Source organism: Plecotus auritus (assembly GCF_963455305.1).
Source record: "Plecotus auritus genome assembly, chromosome: 8".
NCBI lineage: Eukaryota > Metazoa > Chordata > Mammalia > Chiroptera > Vespertilionidae > Plecotus > Plecotus auritus.
This window is the reverse complement of record NC_137782.1, coordinates 82,835,781-82,862,217: the sequence shown is the minus strand read 5'-3', so window position 1 is coordinate 82,862,217 and position 26,437 is coordinate 82,835,781. Positions and strand designations below refer to the sequence as shown.

The 26,437-nt window shown below is 43.1% G+C and overlaps 1 protein-coding gene across 3 annotated transcripts in view; it reads left to right on the top strand.

The window, feature by feature from the left end:
- Positions 1–26,437, top strand: part of RALGAPA2 (Ral GTPase activating protein catalytic subunit alpha 2) — a gene marked incomplete at its 3' end in the record, with an annotated part of 304,312 nt that overhangs the window by 214,465 nt on the left and 63,410 nt on the right. For all 3 annotated transcript variants that reach the window (XM_080683050.1, XM_080683051.1, XM_080683049.1), the window contains one exon: positions 3,913–4,040. In XM_080683050.1, the coding sequence (XP_080539176.1) occupies positions 3,913–4,040 (128 nt within the window). The remainder of the gene's footprint in view (positions 1–3,912; positions 4,041–26,437) is intronic.

Here is a 26,437-nt window from a genome sequence, read left to right as displayed (position 1 = left end):
ATTTATTTGTTTGTTGTCATTGTTACTGGAACTAGGCAACAGTGAGTGATTTAGAAGATGAGGACTTGTTCCTTGATTTCTCTCCTTGGAATTAAGATGCCCACTCCCCCAGTACCGCGATAAGGAGGAAACACTCAGTTGTCATCACTAGTAGAACTAAATCCCATCCTTCTTTGTTCCCATTTGAGTTTCCTCAGATCTGACTGCTTCCTCTGTACTGTAGGTACTAATCTCAAAACAGCTTTGCCCAATCTTTGCAGTTTTTACATCTCTGTGTTTTAACTGTGGAGCCCTTTTCTCAAATCCACCAAACAAAAGAAGAGATGTTGCTACAGACGCCTGCTCAGGACATGAGGGCCATGCCTGTCACTCTCTCTGACCTTTCAGCCTTCTCTATGAAGTAAAAGACAGACGGTCACAACAGATCTTGTTCTAGGAATGTGAAGAGAGGCAACAGATTTGGTTACTGTCTAGCCCTCAGAGCCTGGGGAGCCGGAGGCCTTCTCTCAGTCATTCAGGCAGCATATATCTGTTGAGGCTGCTTCATGCTAGGTCACTGTGCCCAGTAATATAGATCTTATAATTGTCTTGGCTAATTTATGTCTTTTTATTTCCATATAAATTTAGAATAAGCTTGTCCATATCTATAAAAAGAGCTTACTAGAATTTTTATTTGGTTTGTGCAGAATCTATAACTCAATTTCCGAAGACCTGATATCTTAACAGTATGGAAACTTCTAATCCGTGAACATTGTACATCTTTCCGTTTATTCAAGTTGTCTTTCATTGTAATTATAGATGTCTTGCAGAGCTTTTGTTACATTTATTTCTAAGTATTCGATGCTTTTGATGCTATCACAAACAGCATTTTTAAATACTATTTTTCCAATTGTTAGTTGCTAACATTCAGAAATATTGATTTCAAGGAAATATTGTATCCTGTGATCTTTCAAAATTTACTTATTAGTTCTAGTTAACTTCCTTTGGATTTCTTGTGTGTACTATCATATTATCTGTGAATAAAAATAACTACTTCTTTTTAATCTTAAAGTTCCTTTTTTTTCCTTATTTTTCTTTATTATAATAACAAGGATCTTCAAAATGTTGAATAGAAGAAGTGAGCCTTTTCAAATCTCAGGCTCAAAACATTTAATATCTCACCATTAATTATAATATAATACTTTTTTCCTTTAAAATTTTATCAAATCTATTCTCAGATTGCTGGGAAATTTTTTATATCATGAATTTTTATCCATGCTTTCTTTATATCATGTAATTTATCTTCTTTATTCTGTTAATGTAGTAAATTGTGTTGATGGATTTATGAATGTTAAATCAACCTTGCTTTTTTTTTTAATGGAAAATACCACTTGGTCAGGATATCTCTTTTGTATATTGCTGCATTTGATTTGCTAACAATTTGTAAATGTTTTTTTTAATATATTTTATTGATTTTTTACAGAGAGGAAAGGAGAGGGATAGAGAGTTAGAAACATTGATGAGAGAGAAACATCGATCAGCTGCCTCCTGCACACCCCCTACTGGGGATGTGCCCACAACCAAGGTACATGCCCTTGACCAGAATCGAACCTGGGACCCTTCAGTCCGCAGGCTGACGCTCTATCCACTGAGCCAAACCGGTTAGGGCTGTAAATGTTTTTTACATCTTTGTTGTGAGATGTAGTCCATAGTTGTCTTATGTAAGTTCCTATGGGCAAATACAACCTTTCACCATTGGATCCCAAGACCCTCCCCTGAGGCCAATAATAGAAAAGGTGTTCTACAGGTTGTCCTTGACACAAGTTAGAAGACATAGGCTGGAGACTCATATTAATTCATTAATCTAAATTATTTAAAATGTTCATTAATTTACTTATTCAACAGGTATTTTCATTCTAATCATATGCCAGGTATGGTGCTACTTATCGGAGGTTTTGCTCCTCCATCTCCAGCCACTCCTTTTTAATCTTCTTTGCAAATTCTTCCTCATGTCTCCAACCTCTAAACATTGGAGGACCACAAAATATAGTCCTTGAACCTCTTTTCTTGCTCATCTGATTATCCAGTCTTGTGACTGTAAGCCCCATCTATAAATTAATAACTCTGTAAATCTCTACCCTGAGCTCCTCCCTTGATTTCTAGCCTGATATATATTCTGCTGCTTTTATACATTACCACTGGTAATCTAATAGGCATCTCAAACTTAGCATGTGTAAAATTGAGCTAATGACACCTCCCTCCCAACACCCCCACCCCCCGCGCACACACACACACACTCAGTCTTCTCCATTTCAGGAAAAGGTGGCCCCCGCCTTCCAAGTGCCAGACTACACAACCATGGCATTATCCTTGACTCCTTATATTTTTTTTCTCTTACATTTCATTAATAATCCTCAGAGAATCCTGTCAGCTCTACCTTCAAACTATATCCAGAAACCAACCACCTCTTCCCATTTCTCCTGCTACCATTCTGTTCCAAGCCATCATCATCTCTTGCCTAAATTATTCAGTAACTTCCTAACCGGTGTCCATAACTTTCCCAAAATAACAGCCAGACAGTACCTTTAAAATGTAGGTTAGATCATAACTCCCAAGGCTTTCTTCTTACTCAGAGCAGAAATCTAGAATCCTTAAAATTTCCTACAAGGCCCCTATTACTACCTGTCCAACTTTATTTCCTGTTCTTTTTCTTGCTCACACAGTTGCAGCCCTGTGGCTTCTCCACTGTTGCTTAGCCATACTAATTCCACTCCCACCACAGGGCCATTGTGTTTGCTGTTCCTCTGCCAGGGGGAGAACATCATAGCTTGGAGATCATTTCCTCACTTCTGTCAAGTCTTTACTGAAATATTATCTTATGCTTAAAGCTCTCCCTGGCCATGTGATCTAAATTTGGAGAATTTCCCCCCTCAAAAAGAGGCCTATTGCTCTTGCCTGCTTTATTTTTCACCTTAGCACCTTTACTTCATATATTTTATGTATTTGTGCTGTTTATTCTCTGAAACTTCCAATAAGTTCTAAGCCCAGTGAAATCTGGATTTTTTTTAATTCTCTGCTGTGTTCCTAGTGAATAGAATAGTGTCTGTCTGTCACATAATAAAAGGTTTTGAGTGAATGAATGAGCAAATGTGAGGGTGAATAAATACAAGAGTTATAAGACAGACCCAATCCTTTACCTCATGATGCTGACAATTTCTACATTAGTGAATGGAGTCCAGTTTATGAAATTCTGATGGAAAAAAAAGAAGAGAGAGAGAGAAGGAAAAAAAAATCCAAAAAAGGCAGACACCAAACTTCATGGTTTGCCCATATATAGAAGTGGGTCCAGTGAAGGAAAGCTGAGCCTCTGTTAAAAAAAGAAAAAGAGGGAAATGAGAATAATGCAAATCTTGGAAGCAGAGAAAAAGAAGGTTCAAGAAGAATGAGGACTGTAAGTAGTTGCTAACAGAATAGACATCATCTCTATTAATAGTTAATATAAATCAAGATCCATGCAAAAATTTTTCCAGTTCCAAAGTTGTCTTCAGAAGGATGCAAAGCTAGAGGCATGCAGTGAGACAAGGCTGCTTATTGTGCATAATCCACAGGATGTAGGCACCAAAGGAATAATGCCTTTCTGTAAATGACAGCATGAAACAAAAGAATAACCTGGTAACAATTTGTCATTAGAAGCTTTGCTAAAGATAAAGAGGCCATAGTAGAGGAGCATTGTGGAGCAATCCTTTTTTGCTTGATCCGAAAGCCCTCAACCTGTGTCCCGTTAAGGTCAGCATTTATTCTGTGGGTGACAGCCTTCATGGTCATGGCAGGTCTGAGACACCCATTGGTAATTCTCATATCTTTGGTTTGACTTTGTTTTTTTTTGTGGGGGGTTTTTTGAAAATTAAGTGTTTTTCTGTTTTGAATCCACAGGTTCCATTTTTTGGGCCTCTGTTTGATGGAGCCATAGTGAGTGGGAAGCTACTGCCAAGCCTCATATGTGCCACGTGCATCAACGCCAGCAGGGCCGTGAAGTGCCTCATCCCACTGTACCAGAGCTTGTATCTTTTTGCTTTAAATATGCAACTTACTAACTATCCCAGAATCCTGGCAGTTTTTCATCAGAGGTAAGTATTAACAACTGGGCTGAAGAGGGAAGAGAAAAGTTATTTGTGTTAAAATAACATAGTATGATTTTTATATCATTTGTTAATTTATGTTAACTATAATAATTCCATGTTGCAATAAATTTAGAGGTTTGTTTTTTTTTTCATAATTTAGTCACATAAGTTTGCACTAAGAAGCTGTAACTAAAGAGATGCTCATATATATGTTCTTTGGTATTTTCCTCAAGTTCAATATCCTCCTGCATCCACCCCCATTTGTTGCAGTCTGTTGTGGGGTCACTCAGAAGGCCTACCAGAAACCAATAGCAAATGAAATGACTCTAATAAATCAAAGAGTGTGGCAAGTGCCACCAGAGAGTACAAACAGCGGTCGAGGAGGAGGTCAGAGGCAGGAGAAGTCGCATCCGGTTGGGAGGACAGGAAAAGGTGTCCTTAACCAAGCTGCATTTGAACTCATCAGTAGGAATGGCTAGAAATTCTTTTGTAATTTTCCCAAATCATTATTGTTACTCCTCTAATTCTTGATCTTCTCTAAAACCAGAAGAAATTTCACTTTTGTAATTTTTATCAAACGTTAATTGGCATGCTGCTACTTTAAAATCCAGGCATGATCTCTGATTATAAGAAAAAGAAATTAAGGTGATTTCATAAAATTGCTGTAAAAGGCACCTAATCTCATAATAAACCTTTGTTTCTAATTGGTATTGATAATGATTATAAACAGATTGATAATGATCATAAACTGTTTCTCTCTACTTCTCCCAACCTAACCATAAGTGATATGTCACTGGAGGTTGGAGGTGAGGGGTGAAAAATACCATGTGTGAATAGATACAATTTATGAAAAATACCTTACTTTAAAATCCTGGTCACTTTATTGACTGATATTCTGTCTTTAGATTCAAAAAAAGTACATATGCCATGTGGCAACTTGGAATTATCATAGAAATTAGAAGTAGAAAAGAGCTATTAGGTCCCATCTGGTCCCTCCCCAGGGGCCAGGGTAGCATTATTCCCTTCAGCATGCTCCCTGATGCTTTGTTCAGGCTGGTGGTGCGTGTTTGGGAGATGGCATTCTTTGCAGTGATTTCTACAGCACTCTAGACTTAATCTTATGGCTGGTATACATTCATCCTTCAGCATGGAGTTTTTATTTCGCATGCTGCTGAAAAGAGGTCTTGGCAGAAATGAGAAAGACCTATTCTGCAATCGGTTTGTCAGTTTGCATGTCAACTAGGATGCATGGGACACTCATCCATCAAATATGTTGAATCAAGGCAAGAAAATTATTTGCAAACAAAAATTCTGTTTTGTATAAGTCCATTTTGATTTTTGTCACGTCACCTTCTCCACCTATCTAACATCTCATTATAAAATACATGCTTTGTTATTTTGTTGAACATTGCAGATGAGGTTCTTGCCCTGTGCTTCATAGGAAAGACAAAGAAGCTAATGAAGTTCTGTAAAACAGCTAAATGGGAGGAAGGTGAATATGAGGGAAAGTCCTCATCAGAGAGACTGTGTACACTGAGGTTAGAGGGATGAGAGAGAAGCTGTGCCCAGGCAACAGAGCAGCATTTTGACAGGACACTTAGCAAGCACAAGGTCAGAGTGTTTGCAAGTGCTAAATTTGTGTGTGTTTTTTAGGACTTTCTGTTTGGTCAAGTACATCAGGATGCTTGTGACACGTAAGAGCAAGTTTTCAGCAGAGATGTTTTTCTGGGTGGTACCTGAGGAAGCCTAGCTTCCATAACCCTTTAATCTCGTGGCCTGCCTTGCAAGTTCTATTCTGAGTACAGCATCAAGGCTGCCTGAGCCAGGGCCTCAGGTAGAGAGGAAGTGTAGGAGCCAGACACATGATCACGAGGGTAAACAACCAATGCTCTCCACTGTATTTCTTGTGTCCGATGATTTGCCCAACGATGATGTTCAATAGGTTAGGTGTATTAAATGCATTTTCAACTTACGATGGGTTTAAATTCCATTGTAAATCGAGGAACAACTGTATGTGGAAGTAACACAACTAAGGCTACATAGGGTTCCTTGGTTATTCATGTGAAGTAAGACACCCTTATTTTTTCTGCATTCAAAGCAAGATCTGGTTCAGATGGAGAGTGTGGCCTCTCCGGATAGGCAGGTCTCCTGCTTACTCAGCTGTAGACAGTACCACACTTCCCAGGTGCTTCCTTTGGGTCATTCCAAGGTCACTCCAAACTCTAGGCATAACTGGTATTCTGTGCTCATAGGGCAAGGGGCAAGGAACCAGCAGACCACATACTATGTGTATCTGCTCTGCCCATGTGTATGCTCCATTGTCTCATCAGACTTGAAGTGCAGAACACAAAATCAAAGGTGAAATTATTAAGAATTTCAAGGTGGCAGCAGCATAACATTAAACCAAAGCAGGACTTATCATAAGCAGCTGCTCAGTCACAGGCCCATGAAGCCCGTCTGGAGCCCATTCTGAACAGCCCCCTACCCACCACCACCACCCCCAGTATGAGTTGGAGAACTCTGGACCTGGAGTTTATTAGATTTGATTCTCCATCCTAAAGCTGATAGTATATCCCTTGGCAAAACTGTATTGATTTATGAACTAAGACCCTTTAAGGTATGAAGCAGCTTGTGTGCATGGCCCTAGAAGACAGTTCATTTAAGAGAGCAAAAATCTGAGAAAGAATTACTATTACAGTTTCCCTAGAATTAGGTATAGTAGTGGGTATTGGCAAGGAAAGGGACATTACTTTGTCAACACGGGCCATTTATATGGACACTGCTATGTCCTCGTTTTTTTGTTTCTGATATTTAGTTTGCAATTGTTAAGTAGAACATTGCCAAATTGCTCATTTCATCAAAATGTCATTCGCTTTCTAGGTGTCCAGATGACTGTTTTATGAGCAAAGGGCATTCTGTTTAGTTCAGATGTTCTGTAAATCCTTTGTACTGACCATAGAAAGCTAAACATTGAACCTGTTAACGAAGAGGCAGTGGTGTTAGTTTGCAGTAGCTGTTTGTCTCCAGCTAATGATGATGCTTAACTGCCTTGAATAGTGTCAGTTGACATTCAGTCTTACATTTAACTAGGAGTAGAAATGTGGGCAGTTCCATATCAATTTTGTTTAGTAATATTCAAGAAAATACAGCATTTCTTATTAAGCAGAGGACTGGGAGCATTGTTGGGATGAATATGCCTTTGTTTTTTTAAATCTTAGGATCTTTTTGAGCAGTAAATCTAGCTTAGAACCTATATCAAAGGAGTTCTTATTTGATGTACCCTTGGCTAAATGATCAAAAAATTAGAACGGTGTGGTGAAGGCTCATAGGAAACTGCAAAATACCATTGACTTACATGATCTAAAAATATCAACACAGTTGGAAAGTAGCCTCAGTCACAGTTCAGCCCTAGCCCCTTTGTTCCCTCTGGGTTTTCTGGTAACTTCCTTGGCGGGCTAAATCCAATCTGTCCAGTGGAGCCTTCGTCCTGTGGCCACTGCTCTTCTGAGTGATGAGGGCCAACTCACCTGCCATCTGTTTTTCTATCCCTTGTGGGCAATCAGAAGGCCCGTGTCTGTGCCTAAGAGTGTTGTAAATGGGAAGCTTGCCACATGTCATGTTTACAGTTCCCAAGCCAACTAAAGATTCCGAAACCAAACCACAGTCAGTTGATAAAAGTTTCCAAAAGCATTTGAGCCAGAGCTTTCATTCTCCTCCTCAGATAACTTATTTCAGGAAAAAGATTGCACACAATATGCATTGTGCCCATTCGGAGGAGTTCACTCTGAATCAGACAGATGGTGGCTTTTTAAAATAAACGTCCACTTCAACAGAACAATAGTCTCAATGGCACTTGCCATCTCTCCTCTCTGGAATGTCAGCATTTGACTGAGAGAACTGGGTTGCCTAAGAAAAACTAATTTTGTACCTCATTCTTTCACATTCACATTTAGTTTCATTTGCAATTTGTAGATATGTTTGATAATACCAGAACTTTTCTCTTAGACTCATGACTTCTTAATATTGCCAAGTTTTGTTCTCACTGTATACACCTTTAAAAATGGCCCTTCTCTCCTGTTTCTTTTCTCTCCAATGGGATCTTTGTTCTTTTTTCTGAGAAAACCTTTAATTTCCTCCATTTGTCTCCATATACTTAAGAGAGGTGTATGAAAATGAGGCAAGTGGTACTGTGTGGTGTATTTTGCCATGCAGAACCAGTTATGCCTTTGCCAACATTTCCTATGTCCCTGCCATGTGCCGGGCATTGTCCTAGCCACTAGGCATAGATGGTTCACACAGCAGAGTGTGGAAGACACACACACACACACACACACACACACACACACACACACACGATAGAGGGGGCAAAGGCATTGCAGGGGCAGTGGAAGGAGTTAAAGAGTAAGTGAGGGCCTATCTTGGGGAGTGGCAAGGAGATGAATCGGATGCCTACATAAAGCAGGTAGACTAACTCAGTGTGGACTGGCTAGATTTGCTGGGGTGCAGAGGGTGATGAGAAGAGGATCGAGGACTTTTTATAGCATCACTCTGGAAGAGTAGGTTTGGGTGGAGGTGGTGAAGAGAGAGAAGGGGAAGGAAAAGGAGAAACTAGTGTCTCGGAAAAGCAAGGAGGAGAGAATGAATCTTTACCTTCAGCAGAGTGGTCAAGCAAGACACAGGCTTCTGGGGGGTCAGACACATGGCCGCTGCTAGCAGCCTCAAGTCTTTACCTAGAGCATTGGGTGTAATAGGACTTAGAACTGAATTACTTCAAGGAAAGAGGCAAACAAATAACAGTAGCACCAAAAAAAAAAAAAAAGAAAGGATGGTAGTGCCTAAGAATGGAAAGTGCACAGGAGAGGGCTGGGCTGAAGACCCGCAGCCAGAGTGGAGTGATACTTCACACAGGAGGCCTGCACAGAGCTTTTCTAACCCACATTTCTACTAGTACATAGGCTCAAAGACAAAGTATAGTGTAATAGAGATTTACACTACTCCATATTAGATCCAAGGTACATTCTACTAGGGCATCAGCATTTGAGAAATTCTTGGCTGGCCAGCAGTCTCATCACTCAGAAGACACAGGAAGCAAATGAGGGGAACCACTATTTTGGATACATTTCTTAGCGATTTAAAAGACTGGATTTGTTGCAGAAAGTAATGAGTTTGCGCTTGAGATTGTGTAAGAATGGGAGAAAAACTCAAGTAGAACTGTGCCCTGTCATGGGGAAGCACATTTCAAAAAGTGGAGTTCAGAGGTAAAAATGGCATATTCCCATACATGGGTTGAGGTTGAAAAGGGAATAAGAAATTAGGGATTTTTTAATTATAAAATTAAGACTATTTCTCTGAGAAAGAAAAAGGGAGGCATGTAAGAGCAGCCAGTGTGGTTGCATAGAGTGGGCCAATGCCTTCATATTCAAACCAAGGTTAAGAGAGGAGCTACGCCCTGTGCTGCCAGAAAGTCGTTCTTAGCCCAATCCACGTTGTCCTCTGTCTTCTTCACCTGAGAAGGGACAGCAAGTGTCATAGTGTAGGAAGAAAAACTCAAATCACTGAGAACACATTAAGAATAAAAAAGAATTGCCCCGTGCAAGTAAGATCCAGCCTTCAAGGCCACATATGTCTGGTTTTAGAACTGTTTTATAATAGTCTCACAATCACAAGAACTTTTTTTTTAAAAAAAATCATGTCTTAAAAGGCTGCACCTAGTATTGAAAACAAGAAAATTTTCTCGTTTCAAAGGATTAAAGGATGAATTTGGGGATGTTGCATGGATTCCTTGTAAAATCGTTAGACTAGGGGTTGTTAAATGGCATGTGATACTTCAGAAAAGAATTAATTCACAAATAAAATATCCCAAACACACTCATTCTCAAAGATTAGAGAAAACTTAAAAATATAAATCTTAATTTCAGTAAAACACAAAATAAAGTGTCATAATCATCTGGCAGATAGGAGAGAGAAATGTGGGCCCATGGCAGCTGGTGACTTCACGGTGGCCAAACCTAAAATGTGTTAATTCATGGATCACCCATTGACTGGGTCCCTTGTGTCTCTAGTAGTGTGTGTACCATAGCTCAGCTCAACCCCTCTTCATCCAACAAATTTATTGTCACCAACTTTCACAAAGATCTAGAATGCCTTAACTAATTTTATTCAGGCAAAATCAGAAATCAGAACTGTCTCAGCAGATGAGCCTGCCACACCCAAACCCCCAAAGTGAGATTAGGAGGTAGGCTGCCATCCATGACCTGGGTTTGGGTAGCCAGCTGTGAGTGTATTTATGGATGAGGGTAATGTGTATTTAGCAGCCACGGTGGAAATGGTTGGAGGAGTTTGGCTGAGCACAGAGTTAAGATGAGAGAAGAGGGTGATGTGGTAGCCGAGTGCCCTGCTTTGCCAGGACCACAGCATGCGGACTGTGAGGTCTGGGTCGCAGCAGCAAAGGCTTCAGGTCACATTGTGAAGATGTGGTGTGGCCACTTTGGGGCCACACTGTAAAAGAGACCTCGCCGACCTGGAGCAAGCCCGCAGAAATTGTGACCATTGCACCTCAGGTCTGGGGGAGGAGTTGTTTCAGGAGCCCAGGGGGCTTTTAAAGAGGAGCCAAGGCTCTAGAATATGACCAATGACCAGAGGGAACCAGGAAGCAGCTGTTAGCTCAATGTCTAAGCAAACATTCAAAACCCAGAGCCTACAAAACCTGCAGGCCGAATTCAGCCCCCAGATGGGCTTTGTTTGAACTGCGGTTGGCCTCCAGCATTACTCAAAAAAATTGAGTTTATCAGTCACCTTAAAACATGGGAGATTTTGTATTTTAAAAATCTGGATTCTGACTTCTCAAAGAATCAAAACCTTCTTTCCTGCTGACAGCAATTGGCCTCCTTACAGGCTGCATGCTCTCCTGCTCCCCACAGCCCAGAGCCTGCCCCTCCACGTCTCCCAGTGTTGAAGTTGGCATCAGGTGCCACCATCATGCCCCTACCCCCGCAGTTGGCCTCTCTCTGAAGGTTGGTGAGGGCTAGTGGGCCAAGCAGGTAAAACAGTGCCTGGTGCTAGGTGGGAGCCCAGTGAGTATCACCGTGGTTATTATCACATCACCAGCCTGAACCCTGCAAATAGTGGAGTTTTAAACCTCTTGTGAAAACTGGAACCACCCAGCTGTGGAGTTAGGTCTCAGGAAGTATTCACTTTTTACCATTGAGGTAGTAAAGGCTGGAGGCTGCTCTTCCCCCAGGAAAAGTTATTGTAAGTCTAGCAATCTGTGCAGAAAGCAGGCCGACATCATGTTTGAGGGAATATCAGTAACCATCCCAGCTTTCCTCCTCTCTTCCCACTCTCACATCTGTGGTAGGTGGTCATCCCTCTCATCGCCAGTCCTTTACAGGGGTATGCTCCTCTTCACTGTGGGCCTGTGGTACAGTGACCCCCTTGTGATTTCCCTCTTGGCCACTCTGCTGCCCCCAACCACAGGCTCCCCTTTGGTTTCTCCTGTGACACAGACCCCTCACCCTCCTGCAGCCTTCTAAATTCTCCTTGCCAGACCAGGCCTTCCTCTGTCCTCTTCTCCCAGTATACTGTGAGTTGCCCAACCAGGACATTGGTTCCATTCTGTTGATATCCCTCTCACGTATACCTGCTATTACATTATGAGTGTGTGTGTGTGTGTGTGTGTGTGTGTGTGTGTGTGTGTAAGGACAGAGAAAGGGAGGAAGAGATAATTTGGTTAAAAAAATTGTTTATGAAAAACAATCTATACTAATAAAAGGGTAATATGCTAATTAGACTGGGAGACCTTTCGGACATCCTTCCGGACAAAGCCATGGTGGCAGGGCCAAGAAAGAGGCTGTTAGGGGTGATCAGGCCAGGAGGGGAGGGCAGTTGGGCATGATCAGGCTAACAGGGGGGCAGTTGGGGGCGAGCAGGCCGGCAGGCAGAATGGTTAGGGGCGATCAGTCAGGCAGGCCGGTGAGCGGTTAGGAACCAGCGGTCCCGGATTACGAGAGCGATCAGGCCTAAACCGGCAGTCGGACATCCCCCAAGGGGTCCCAGATTGGAAAGGGTGCAGGCTAGGCTGAGGGACAACCCCCCCCCCCGCACGAATTTTGTGCACCGGGCCACTAGTTAGAAGATAAAAGCAAATCATATTTTATAAAATTGCATTTTTCAAAATTGAAAGTCTTAATCACCCAATAAATATAGCTCTACAAATAGAATATGTATGTATGTATATATAAATATATTTTCTAAATCCTTTTAGTTCCATTTTTGAAGGTTAGTTTATTGCTGGCTCTCTAACACTTAGAATAGTGCTTTGCACATGGGGGTACTCAATATTCTTGGGTGAACTGCACTGGCAGAAATACATATTAGATAGTAGTATTCAGGAGAAAAAATAGAATACTGAAAATTACTGATTTTGTATATATTTTTCTTTATATTGAATAATATAAGTATTTTATGCATAGTACTTTTCTATTACATTCTAAATAATAATCCTTCTATCACCACCCCAAAAAGTCATTGAAGGATCTTTATGTGAAAATCCTGACAATTAGAATGGTGACTTTATATTTGATTTTGAAATTAATGGAATCTGATTGATTCCATGACAAGTAAGTGAAGGCTCTTCAGTAATCCCATTTCCTTGGAGCAATAAATTTACTTAGTTTTTGAAAGAGAGATTGAATTCAAACAGTGTTAATGTCAGAAAATTTACAGAGAGTAGAAAGTGGGAAGGAAACTTAATGTTGCTATTAGATTCATGGCCCCCAGGAAGGCGAGGAGTTCCCGGTAAGAAAGTAGGATCTGGAAAGGCCTTAAATAATGTTCTAAATCCTAGGAAAATAGTGGTAGGAGGTTTTTTTAATTATTAATTGTATGTAAATTTTATACACGTAAATAAAACGCCTGCAATGCCTAAGGGAAGCTCTCCACATGTCGGAGACCTGGAGCAGGCTGGGCCTTGACTGGGCATGCAAATACTGACAGCTGAAGTCACTTGTTGGAAAGTCGGCAAACTCTGGTTACAGCTGCATTTGTCAGTAGCTTTAAGGGAAGTGTAATCAGCCAGAGAGATTAATTTGCATCTCAATTAGAACTGAGTTGGGAGGAAGCACTAAGGTCTGATTGGGGAAGGTTGGGGAAGAAATCTCACCAAGCACAAAAGCCTCCCTGGCTCCGTCCTCCAGCTGAGTGGAGGACAATATCTGAGGCTTCGTTTCCATAGGGACGGGAAGCCTGCTGGGCCCCAGAAGAATCTCGGGTTTGCACCGTAATCATTTGGTCATGATGACACAAATTCCGCTGTTGTTCCCAAATACATATTGCTGGTAGAAAAGTGGAAATGGTCATCATGTCAAAAGCATGCAAGAGGGAATTTGCTGACCCTACTTACCTTTTTTCTTGATGCTGCTAGGATTTCTAAGCATTTAACATTTATTCATGTTTGAATATTCAAAGAGCAAAAGGTCATTCCATAAATGACAATATTTCTTTAGCATTCAGATGGTTACTTTGGAAATGGCACTGCTTCAAGGGGAGCCATTATTCCGGATTCTCCCACGTCTTCAGCAGTAAGCAAACAAGATCATGAATTTAAAAATGCAGGCAAGGAGGAAATGCAGAATCTCCTGACCATGGAGCAGGGAAGAAATTCTGGCCAGTACAGGCCTCTTTAGAATCCTAACGAAACTGAAAGAAGGATTCTTGCCCTTAACATTAAAAAGCAAAAAGTTGCATTAGTTTTAAATCTTTCCTTCAAATATCATCTATGGTTATTTTCATAGGCTATGATATTTATATCAGACAGATCCTTTGTTTTTGGAGAAGATATTCATATTCTCAAAATTCTGTACCTGGGCCTAGTGAGAGCTGAGACTGTCTGAGCATTTATCCATGCAGGTTACCCTGCCATAACCAGGAAGGGCTCACCGTTGGCATTTTTGGAGGAAGACTTTTATTTCCAGTTTATTTTGTTCTCTCTTAGATAGTTAATTCATTGGTTCCGCCTTCAAAGTAAGAAAACAAACAAGAAAGAGTGAGGAAAAGCTGAATCCTACATTATAAACTTAAAAAAAAAATTTAAATCAGGTTTTTTAATTTCTCTTCACATTCTGGAAAGAGGAAGGAACAGGTTTCCTAAGGACAAGATCTTCCAGTGCCCACAGACTGAAATAACACATTGCAGCGAGACATCAGAACATCCTAATCCAACATTAATCAAATTTCAGTTTACTAATTATCAGCCCTATTCTGAAAGGAACATAATGCCATAAACAGCATCCACAGAACATTTAGTAGACTCTGGGATTATCAGCAATATATTTGAAAGTAAGACTTTCTGTTATTCAAATCTCCGAAAAGAATAATACATGCCTTATTATAATAAGAGATTGTGCAAAGCCGAAGAAGGACAAAGCAGGCAAATCCGAATGGTGAGAGCCCTTCTGTGCTGTCTGCCTTCGTATGCAGCAAGCTCCCAGCAGGCTTCGGAGCAGGAGTAATTTGCAACACATTCAAGTCAATTTTTTAATCAAAGTAGAATACGTTTTTGGTAATATGTGGGTGAGTACAACCTAAATGCCATCATGTCAGCCTTGAAAGGGTGTCCTTTCTATTTATTCTGTGGAATTTAACCAGACTCTAAAGTGGGTACTTTGAAAGTTGTGCTTCATATCTGTTTCTGAAGTCCTGTGCTTTGAACGCCTTTGACTTTATTCCCTGGGACTTCATAAAGACCACCGGGGCCAGGGTGGGGGAAGGAAGGAGGGAAGCTCTTTTGTCATCCCCACTCCCCTCTAGCCCTATTACTGCCCCCACCCCTGGGGTTGGGTGTCCAGTGTGCAAGCCAGTAGGGAGTCAAGATACATTTTAATGTTTTTGTGTATTTTGCACATGCCTTTAACATAGCCAACTTGAGAAATGAACACTGCTTTAGTTTCCAACAATGGCATGTTTCCAAAACACCACAGTATTTTAAACAGACACTTCCTTGGACAAAATGACCTTCTCGTCACTTTTATCAGCATCACAAAAATGAAACAATATTTAGTGGCTTATGCCATTTATCTTTCTTTAGCTTATTTCTTCTAATGCTTCATTTCAGTCTTCCTAATGTGGTCGTAGGATGTAAAAGAGTACAAAATATGTGTCCCTCTGCCATGTCCACTCATTTAACAGTGCAAAGCTTTGGTCCTTAATCCGTCAATGATCAACGAAGGGTCTGCCTCCTAAAAACTCAAGATCTGCTCCTCAGGGAACAAGCCAGCCCTTAAGATGCCAACTCCTTTTGGTTCTCTCTTATTTGCCTATGAAGTGGATATAAGCATATCAGTGCACCCAGCATCCCGGCTTGGAGGCAGATGTGTGCCTGGAAGTGCAGTCTCATACCTCCACAAAGGGTAGGCGAGCTCCTAGCTGATGGGATTCTGAATTTATAAGCAGAGTTCCAGAATTCCCCTAGGGCCTACTTTTCAAAGGCAAATTAGTATGTTTGCAACTTGATCCCCAGGCAACTTTTGACAGTTGTTCTAAGAATAATAAAACAGATGGACAGAATAGATTTTGGGGGTCTCCGTCCAAACTGCCATCCTCAGTGGAATTTAAAGGAGGCAGGAGTTGATGGGGAGAGCTGCTGCTACTCACACTCTTCTGCCTGTAGCATCCAAGAACCGTAACTTTCTCCCAGAAGATGATGAAATTGTCATGTTGTATCTTCCTGTTGAGAGTTCAGCTTGGCTGTGAGAAAATAAATAGCATAAGTGTTTTCTTCATATATTTAAAACTAAATGTATTGAACTTAGTTAAATTGAATTTATACTCCCAAGAAACCAATTTTAATGTGAATATGATAAAGAAATGCAAATTAGTTTTAAGTTTAAGGAGTATTTTCATAGGATTTTTTTGACCCCTTTAAATAATATAAGAGTACAAAATAAAGGAGAGCCTCTTTAGGATGGCTTAGGAACACTGTCTACTCATGAATTGGGGGAAATAGAACATATGCCTCTCTACCAGGATGAACATTCTCTGCCTGTCACTTCTCTACGTTAGAAAACAGCACTTACATTGTCTGGGTGTAATTTTATCAAACAAATTCAAATGTATTTTTGCTTTATAATTTTATCAAACAAATTCATATGTATTTGTGCATAAACACTTCACATAAGCTCCACTTTTTGAAGAATTTCAACCTTCTCTACGTGTTGATTTTAGCTCTTATCAGATTAGGATGGGATATGTTTTTCTTTTAATTTATTGGCTTCCTCTGAGATAAATTTCTATACTCTTTAATCATTCCTTTTGTCTGGATTCATTTGCCCCAAATATCACACTTAGGCCAGGAAGATTAAATAAGGTAGCAGATAAACTGTGCTTTTGGAGTTTCGGAGCTGCTTGTTTGTTGAAATATGTGTGCTGGGGGCCCCCCAATTTCCTTCGCGACTTTGTGGTGTAGACCATTGTTTAACTAAAATTCTACTGATGATAACTCAGTAGGATAGTAAACTTTTTTCTTTACTTTTTTTTTTTTTTAACATGAAAGCAATGTCAACGCTTTTTCTAGTTCTCCCATTAGGCAGTAACACTGACTGTAGCGATGGGCTCTTAGGGTGAAGGCTCAGTTCTTGGGCATTTGCTTCCCTTCACAGCAGCAGTTTTCCTACATGTGCCAGATAAATTGTAAGGTGTGTCTTTTTATTGTGCTGCTCAAATCAGCAGGTGATATGTGATGGCAGACCTTGGGTTTCAATTTTCATTTAAATAATAACTAGTTCTGTGGCTTTTAACAAATATCTTTACCTTTGTCAGTGTCCCCGTAAAATTAGGATAATAATCCCTCACAGCCTGATTATGGTAAGGATTTATGGAATGAAGTACACTAATAAACTGAATGAATCCACAAAATAACCGAAATCCAGCTGCTTCGCGGAACCCAATGGTTCCCAGACTGCGATGACACTTTGAGCTCACGGCTCCTGGGCCAGTGTGCCAGTCTCCCCAGGTTTCCTGCTTCTCCCTGCTGTCCCTGGAAAACTCCAGCAGCCAGAGTTTTTCTTCTGAAATAGAAATTAGAGGATGTCATAGCTCAAAACCCTCCAATTGCTTCCCATTCTCACCCACAGAAAAATCCAGCCTCCTTATAAGGACCCACAAACATATTCCATCCCCAGAAACAACACCTGTCAGGAATGCTCTTCCCTCCCCCAGTCTGCAGAGCTGGCCCCTCCCCTTCCCTTAGGTTTCTGCTCAGAGGCTGCTCCTAGGAAGGTTTCTGCAACAGCAAGCCCTCCCTCGGGCAGTCACACCATGTTCTCCTCAGCATGAAGGTAGGAACATGGTTGTGTTCACTGCTCTATCCCCAACGCCTAGAGCCCAGAATGAGACTGGCAGAAGGATGCTCTCCATAGACTAGAGTGAGGAATGAATGGACGGTCCAGGAACAGACTGATGGGTGCATGTAATGGAGAAGAGGGTCTGGTGCCCCCCTCATTCTCCATAACCAGAAGTGCCTGCACCAGGCCCCCAGCGCAGAGCAAGCAGGATCCAGACTCTGCCTCACATGCCCTGGCAACTCGCTTGGAGCAGCCATGCTTCCATGTTCCTCCTTCAGCCAACACTGGTGTGGCCGGTGCAAGCACGGTAAGATGCAGAGATGAGTGGCCCTGTCCCCAGGAGGCTGCCCAGCCAATAGGGATTATACTGTGACATAGGGGTTGAACGCAACCCCTGCTCTAACGGTGGCCTGCCCAATGGGCATTTGTTGAATCGTTAAAACGTAAGATACAAAAGAGAGAACCAGATGGCCTTGGGAACTCTAAGGGAGAAGATTATTTCTGGTTGCATCTTCAAACATGTGTAATGATTTATTTTAAAGTATATACAAGTTCTACTATATTAATATTATGACATAAAATGTACTCAACAGTGAGAATTTAAAAGGATGTGATAAAAATTAAATAAACAATGATTAGAAGTATTTTATATTTACTAGTAAATTGTTTTGCTTTTACTGAGATATTGTGTTTGAACTAGTACAGTGGGGTCATGTGGGCCGCATTACTTTTATAATCTTGGTTTAACAATTCTGTGAAGCAGTGATTCTAAGGAGTCCCACTGAACTCAGCTTATTTTTTTTTTAATATTTGTATTGATTTCAGAGGGAAGGGAGAGGGAGAGAGATACAGAAACATCAGTGATGAGAGAGAATCTTTGATCGGCTGCCTCCTACACGCCCTCCACTGGGGATCGAGCCCACAACCCGGGCATGTGCCCTTGACTGGAATCAACCTGGGACCCTTCAGTCTGCAGGCCAACCCTTTATCCACTGAGGCAAACCGGCTAGGGCTGAACTCAGCTTATTTTGATCCTTGGTGACATACCAGTACCTGGAAATGTGGCCTGGCAGAAATACACAGACCCACTAGGCAGAAGGTCTCTGTCTTTGCCTCTAAATTATGATGCTGATGCTCATTCTTAGCCACAATTTCTATGAAGGTTCTTGTTGACATTTGGCTAGAAGTTTCCATCTTCCCTGATGTGATATTAGTTGCATTATTACATTTTTAAACAAACAGATTGGCATTCTTTATTTGGAAGGTTAGCAACAGCTTATAAAATTCTATTTACAGGTTTTTTGATGGTACAGATATGAGAGCTTTCTGAAAACATATACCATCCTTGACAATAAATTCCCATGTGAAGGCAGCATTTTTAACATTTCTATCCGGGTCTTCTGTCAATGGCTTGTTTCTTTCAATAGCAGTTACTCCCTCACTCAGTGTCAATATGTCCCTTTTACTTTAGGGGAGTAGTACGATCTACTACACATAGTGTGTATGGCTAAGGGTGTACTGCTGGTGTCCTGCTCTGCGCCCACCTCTGCTCTCAGTCTAATTTGGCGCCGCAGCCAGAGCCACCCTATGTAAATGGGGCCTGAACAAGTCACTGCTCTGCTCACACTCTCCAGGGCTCCACCTCACTCAGAGTCAAGGCCAGAGTCCTACCAGGAAAGCCTGAGTGCTCCTTGTCCTCTGCCTAAAACACTGCTCCCAGGATATCCTCTGGCTCACTCCCGCCTTTCCTCCCTGGGTTCTCCCGAACATCCCAGGAAGGTTCCCCCACACCTGCACCCACACTTCCCACCACCTCTCCTCTCAAGAGTGACACACCTGTACTATTTCTTTTCTCCACAGCCCTATTGCCTTCTAATTTTCTTACTCATTTTATTCATGTTGTGCCCCCTGCGTGAGGGCAAGGATTTTTGTCTCTTTTATTCACTGATGCCTCCAATGGCCATAGTCAAAATATTTAACATCAGGTTCCACCAGGGCAGGACGCCCCCTCTACCCCCCATGCTGGTGTTTTCCAGGTAGTACCAACCCTGGATGTAGCCTCAACACCTGCCACAGAATAAACATTTGTTCAGTAAAGGCCTGCTAATTAATTGAATACATTTATCCCTGTCATCACAGGGAAGGTCACCAAATTGAGAGCTTGTGTCTTTCTATAAAAAGGAAAGATAAGTAATTCATCTTTCTGTTCAAGAGCTTTTATAAGAACGTTCCTACTGAGATGGAGGGCAAACCTTCCTGAGGTAAGAAAGATTTCATAGTCCTGACCTGCCTCAGTACAATGTAGGAAAGGTGACACTATTTATAAGGGAATGGACTTCAGTATGGAGGGTCCCACAGTACATCACCATGTGGTGAAAGTGATGAGGGAGTTACTGGCAGCCCCTGTGCCCTGTCTCACCCTCAGGACTGAGCCCGACCTGGGGCACTCTGACAGATGGAAAAGCCTCAGGCCATGTGTTAAATTTCAGTGAGCTTCATTTCATTCTTGAGATAAAAGTAAATAAATAAATATTAATAGAAACCCTAGAATTGTCTTCCACATCTCACTTTGGAAACCCTTAGGATAAAGTCTACATAGACTTTTGCAGAGGTTTTTCAAGAGATGGTGGAGGGAGGCTCACACATGGTTCTGTGGGTTGACTGGGCTCAGCCAGGTGGTTCTCACCCAGGTTTTTCATGTGTCTGGCACCTGGGCTGGCATAGCTGAAACAGCTGTGGGCTGCAGACATATCACTCTTCTGCAGCCTCCACACTTGGCTGCTCACAGCAGAGTAACCTCACAGCAGCTGGACTGCATACAGCTAGGCTCAGGACCACAAGACCCAGGTGGGAGGTGCCATGTTTTCCCCAGAAGGCCCAGAACTGTTGGCCAAGGCAGGTTCCCAGGCCAGCCCAGACTGAAAGAACTCAGCCTGCTGAGGGGAGGAGGCTGCCCATGTGAGGGCAAGGCCAGCAGACAGGGTGGGCCGGGTGCACTCTCAGGGTGCATGTAATGTAATAATCTTCTCCCTTAGCTGACCATGCTGGGCCGGGTGCACTCTCAGGCACCTGCCCTCTCCAGGGGATAGCGAGCTCCTGGAAGGCCAAGCCATGTCTTACTCTTCTTTTAGTCTCCCGTGTCCAACATGTAAGCCAAGCATGTCAAACTCAAAGGCTAACACGGGCCAAATAAATAAGGTTTAAGTTTATGTGGGCTGCAAAACAACAAAAGCTTCAATTTTCATAGAAACATAGGTTTATTTCAATAGAGACATGCTGAATACAAAGGGCTGAAATAAATGAGTAACCATTAACAAAAAATAATAGAACATTTTAATAAAAATTAATAATTTTTCTTGAGCATTAACTTACCAGACACTGAATAACTGCACAAATTAAAAAGCATAATGCAAATAAACCTATATTTCTTGTTCTCCAAAAGCAAAATATTTCCTGTTGCGCACACCAGACAAGTCAGTACAAGACTAATGACATGGCAATCAGCTGCTAAAATATTGGCTGCCAGTATTAGTGGAGAGAAATGGTGCACCTGCGCATAAGGCGCATAGGGAAATGAATGTAACACAATTATAGTAATCAGTTACTAGCGAATGTTGTAGTTTGTTAATAATTACATATAACAGGATATTGTAAAAATTAAGTTACGGAATTTTTATTAAAAGGTTTCTTACATGCCGTTATATTGTTTGGGCCACAGAAATATTCGTTGTGGGCTGCATGCGGCCCATGGGCTGTGAGTTTGACATGCTAGTTAGTAAGCACTCAGTAGATGTTTGTTGAATTAAAATCTGAAATGTAAATATTTTAAGGAATTTCTAGTTAGGGGAAAGGAGACTCTAATACTATTTATTTAATTATACCACAAGACGTATATATCAATGCAGGCAATGACTTATAATGGATACCAAAAAGAGATAACTTATTTTAAATGACTTCTTAATCCAAGGAATCTATCCTATCTAATAAAGAGGGAATATGCTAATTGACCATCACTCCATCACAAAGATGGCTGCACCCACAACTGAGGCCAAGTTCCCAAAAGGAGCCTTAACGAGCAATCAGCAGGAACCTGAGGCTACGCCCTCCACCGCCCCTGTGGGGCTTGACAGGGGACCTCAGGCTGTATCCCCCACCCAGCAGGGCTTGATAGGGGATCTCAGGCTGCACCCCACACCCTGCAGGGCTTGACATGGGACCTCAAGGTGCACTTCCCGTCCTGGTGCTGGGCTAGGGGACCTCAGGCTGCTCCCCCCGCCCCAGCGCCAGGCCGGGGGACTTCAGGCCGCGCCCCCCACCCCAGCACCAAGCCAGGGGACCTCAAGCCGCACCCCCCTGCCTGGCAGGGCTTGACAGGGGACCTCAGGCCATGCTTCCTGCCCAGCGGGGCTTGACAGGGGACCTGAGGCTGCTCCCCCCTGCCGGTGGGGCTTGACAGGGGACCCTAGGCCATGCCCCCCACCCAACAGGGCTTGACAGGGGATCTCTGGTGGTGCCCCCCACCTGGTGGGACTTGACGGGGTCCTCAAGGCATGCCCCCTGCCCTGGTCTGGGCTGGGGGACCTGAGGCTACGTCTCCTGCCTGGCGGGGCTTGACAAGGGTGGGACTGGCCCAGTCTGGATCTAGCCCAATGGGGGCGGGGGCCGGCCGGGTCTGGGTCTCATGTGATTTTGAGGCACATGTGGGTGGGCAGGAACTTGACTCTGGGTCCCGTGGTGCGCCCCAGACTCTGACAGGAGGACGGTTTTCATATACATTTTACTAATTTTCTTTCATTTCTGACACTTCTATTATAGAGAAAGGGCAAATAGCAATATTAAATTATTTCCTCTAATTAATCCCCTTTTAATGTGCACAAATTTCATGCACCGGGCCACTGTGTGTGTGTGTGTGTGTGTGTGTGTGTGTGTGTGTGTGTGTATAAAAGCCTAAGCAACTGAACCGGTCGCTGTGATGTGCACTGACCACCAGGGGGCTGATGCTCAAAGCTGTCCCCTGTTAGTCAGTGTGCTCCCACAACGGGAGCACCATTCAGTCAAAAGCCGGGCTCACGGCTGGTGATTGCAGCTGTGGTGGCACAAACCTCTCCCGTGCGGCAGCACTACCAAGTGGTGGCAGTGGCAGGTGCAGCAGGGCAGGGGTGAGCAGGAGCAGTGCCCAGCCCCCACTCAGGCTCCTCCCCAGCCGCCTGCCGCTTCCTGCACTGCTACATCCTCCGAGGGGTCCCAGATTGCAAGAGGGCGCAGGCCAGGCTGAGGGACCCCACCAGTGCACGGATGGGCCTCTAGTTTAATCATAAAAGCAATAAAATTGAATTCACTATTTTAATGTCCACAGAGACATATATTTAAAGGGTGCATTTTGTTCATGGCTTGATTTTGGGGGGTTCCTTATATTTTGTTTTAATCTGCTTTTATGAATCCTTTATTAGATGTTATATTGCCTTCCAGAATCACGAATTTTATGTGCCTCATAATTTTACTTGACTTTTTGGATGGGTTTATGTTTTTCTGCCTGTAGAAGTTTGTCTTCACAAAAATCTTTTAAAAGTCATTTATGTCATTGAGATTTCTTAAGGAGGATGTCAGTTTTAACCTATTTTAAAATATTCCGCTTTAAGGGAGTGGGGGATTGTCTTTATAATAAGAGCTGTCCTCTGACTTTGACAAACTCTTCAGACATTAGAGGGACACTCTGGAAGATGTGTGCACACTGCTTTGACAGTTTTCTTGATGTGGCCTCTGGCAGTTCTCTGTGGCAGTGGTCTGCCTGCCGTGGAGGAATCATGAATGTCCTTCCGAGGCTTCTGTTGCCAGGTTTTTTGTTTTCTGTGTGTTGTGGGGGCGGGGGAAAGCTCAAGATTTCACATGGCATCCTTGGCTTCTCTGAGGAGTATGTGACCAGCTAACATGAGAGGAGGTGACCCCCACGCCTCCACCCCTTCCCCCCTCCCCATCTCTCTGTGCCGGGATGCATATCACAGTAACTCTCGCAGGTGGTGTGAAGGAGTGCTGACCCTCATTTGGAAGCACAGCTTCCCGCTGGAGTAGATCAATACCTGAGCTGTCATTCTCCACCACTTACCTTCCTTTCACACAACGAGACCCTTCTGCGGGGAGCAATCGATAGCTCTAATCTGCCTCAGCCTGCAGCAAGTCACGTGAGGCCGAGCGCTTAGGTGACATTACAGGGGACCGTGGAGGCACAGCTCTGTGACTCAGATTCATAGCACCCTTCCTCGGGGCACATTCCGTTTGTAATGTGGGCTTCTTATCATCTCTTTCATGGATCACCATGCCTATGAAACTTGATTCAAGGAGATGGACTGCTTGGGGCATGTGTGTGCATGTGTGTGTGTGTGTATGTGAGTGTGAATTTCAGACACACATTTCCCTCCTTCCCAGCCTCGACCAGCTCTCTCTGTGCTGCTCCTGATCATGACGGCATCCTGGGCAGTTTTGTCTAGTCTTCAGCCTTGTGTGGCAATTATTTATATTCTAGGTATTTTTTAAGCATTTTTTAAATCTTTGAAATCCCAGTAACTGAAGACCATTCTTAGTCTAGCAACTACTTTCCCACAAGAGATCGTTAGAAGATAATGAACACTGTATGTCACTTCCATGTTTGAGTGGCTGTGGCAAGTGATAGACTCGGGGATAAAGACCTGGCTCTCCCAGGACCACCAGTGCCCAGGAGCCTCTGCCCGCAAAGCAGCTCTGGGCATCTGCACCTCCCCCGTCAACAGGGTTGGAGTCAGAAAAAGCCTCTTCCAGGTCTTTGCCTGGCCTTCCAGCCTCATTTCCATATCTAGTTATCCTAAATCTGTCTGAAATTCTGGATACAGCAGTAAATTAAGGCCTGGATGTAAAGACAGCAAATACATGGGAAACAACACGTTGGAGCCTGGCTTGACCCCTGTGCAGGCTTACCTGTGTGGAGCAGACAGCCAGTGCAGAGAGGGCTGAGGGCCTCATGCATGAGCCCAGCAGCTGCCAGTCAGAGAGAGGAACTAAGACTTTCTCAACAAGCAGTTTTCCAAGTTAATCCAAGCTCGAATTGGCCAATGAATGCCGCACTGTGTTTTACGCAAAGTTGCTTAGGTGCTTAGCACCATCTTCTTAAATTCAAGTTCTGGTGTGTGACCTTTATGTTCATCTTTATGGCCTTTTAAACTCTGTGCACTCATCTGCACTCCACAGGCAACTGAATGCTTTCTATGTTTCAGAGAGTTCAGGTGTCACCTTTGGAGACCCCCTCAGTTGAACTTAGCTTTAGGAGAACTCAGAGGGGACAAGGTTTCCACTCCAGTACCAGGCAGTTATCTCATCACTAGCAGCCTCAATGCACGAAATTCATGCAAGAGTAGACCTTCCTTCCCCTGGCTGCTGGCACTGGCTTCCCTCTGGCACCCGGGACCCGGGCTTCCCTCACAGTCCCGGCTTCATCCGGAAGGTCGTCTGGAAGGATGTCTAGTCTAATTAGCATATTATGCTTTTATTATTATAGAAGATATGTACATCACCCAACACTAAGAAACAGAAGCAGAGAGTGCTTTTGCTGCTGGAGATGATTTTTCAATAAAGTATCTTTTACTTAGAGCTTTAAGCAAACTCTTGGCAAAAAAAAGTGGTCAACGGATTATCATAATCTCATTCACATCCTAGACACCAATTTTGAAAATGACACGTTCAAAAGCAATTTTTTACATTAGTTTATTCATTCAACAAAGTATCCGTGGCCATTTCCTGTGTGCCAGGAACGGTGCTGTTGCTGAGGGTGCCCAGGGGGAAGGCACGGTGCCTGTCCTCAAAGACTCTGTAGAGAATGAAAACATTGAAGAAAAGAGGGCTCTGCGGTGTTTCATAATGGCTGCGATGGAGAGTTCAGCCCAGAGCCCAAAGGAAGGGACCCCAGGGAGGGGCCTTTGACCTGGCATTTGGAGGGTGGCTTGGAATCCCAGGGACTTAATCAAAGACAGGAGCATTCAGAGAAAGTAAATGCCTTTCAGTGGAACAGAGCCTTCCATAGACCTGGAACATCAAGGAACTTAGTGGACTGGTGACGCCAGATGCCACTGGAAGCCCAAACCCACCCTTCACTAGTCACACAGGGCCCTTATCCCCATGTCCCTCATCACTGCCACCTCACCCTACTGTGTCACCTTCCCCCACCCCCACCTCCAGGTAGTAGATCCTCCTTCATAAAGAGATGTGCTGCCGCCTTACAGAGTGAGAAGAATAAGGCCCATTGCCTTGGGTCCAGCGAGAGTAATGGAGCTCTACTCTCCGATCACCTGGAGAGACACGGTTTATTTAGCTCCTCCATCGCTGGCTCTGTCCTTGGCACTATGAATTTCACACGTAGTATTCAATTGTTTCTTTCTTCCAATGAGGAAGTTGTAATTACCTATTTTAGTATATTATGCAAATGCAGTACAACATCTTACATACTACAATCTATTATGTGTTTTATTATATTTGAAAAGTATAGTTGAGGGCACAGAGGCCCAGAGAGGTTGCATAACCTGCCCCAGGCCATACAGTTATGTTCTTGGTGAGCCAGGGCCTGAACCCAGCAACAGCTGCTGGGCACACACTGTTATCCCCCTGCCTCCACCTCCCCGGGGTGCCTCACAGTGCCTGTGGAAATGGTGCATACATTTCAGTGCAACTTTTTAAAGTATGCTGTATCTGTTGAGTGGATTTATAAGTTGTGACTACCAACTGATTTTGATAAACCACAATACCAGTGTTATGTTTTAATGAGACTGAAGGCATGAACGAGCAGATTCCACTCCTGAGGCTGTTGTGGGGACACGTGGCTGGACTTTGCAGTCGCCTTGAAGGCCAGCATTGTCGCCAGGCTCATTAGCATCCGTGCTCTGCTCAGCCGGCCGTTGCTGCTCTCTAGCTTACCAGCTGTTCCTGCTGCTCTGTACAATGTCGGATGTGTTCAGCTCACTGGGTTCCTGTCCCCACCGC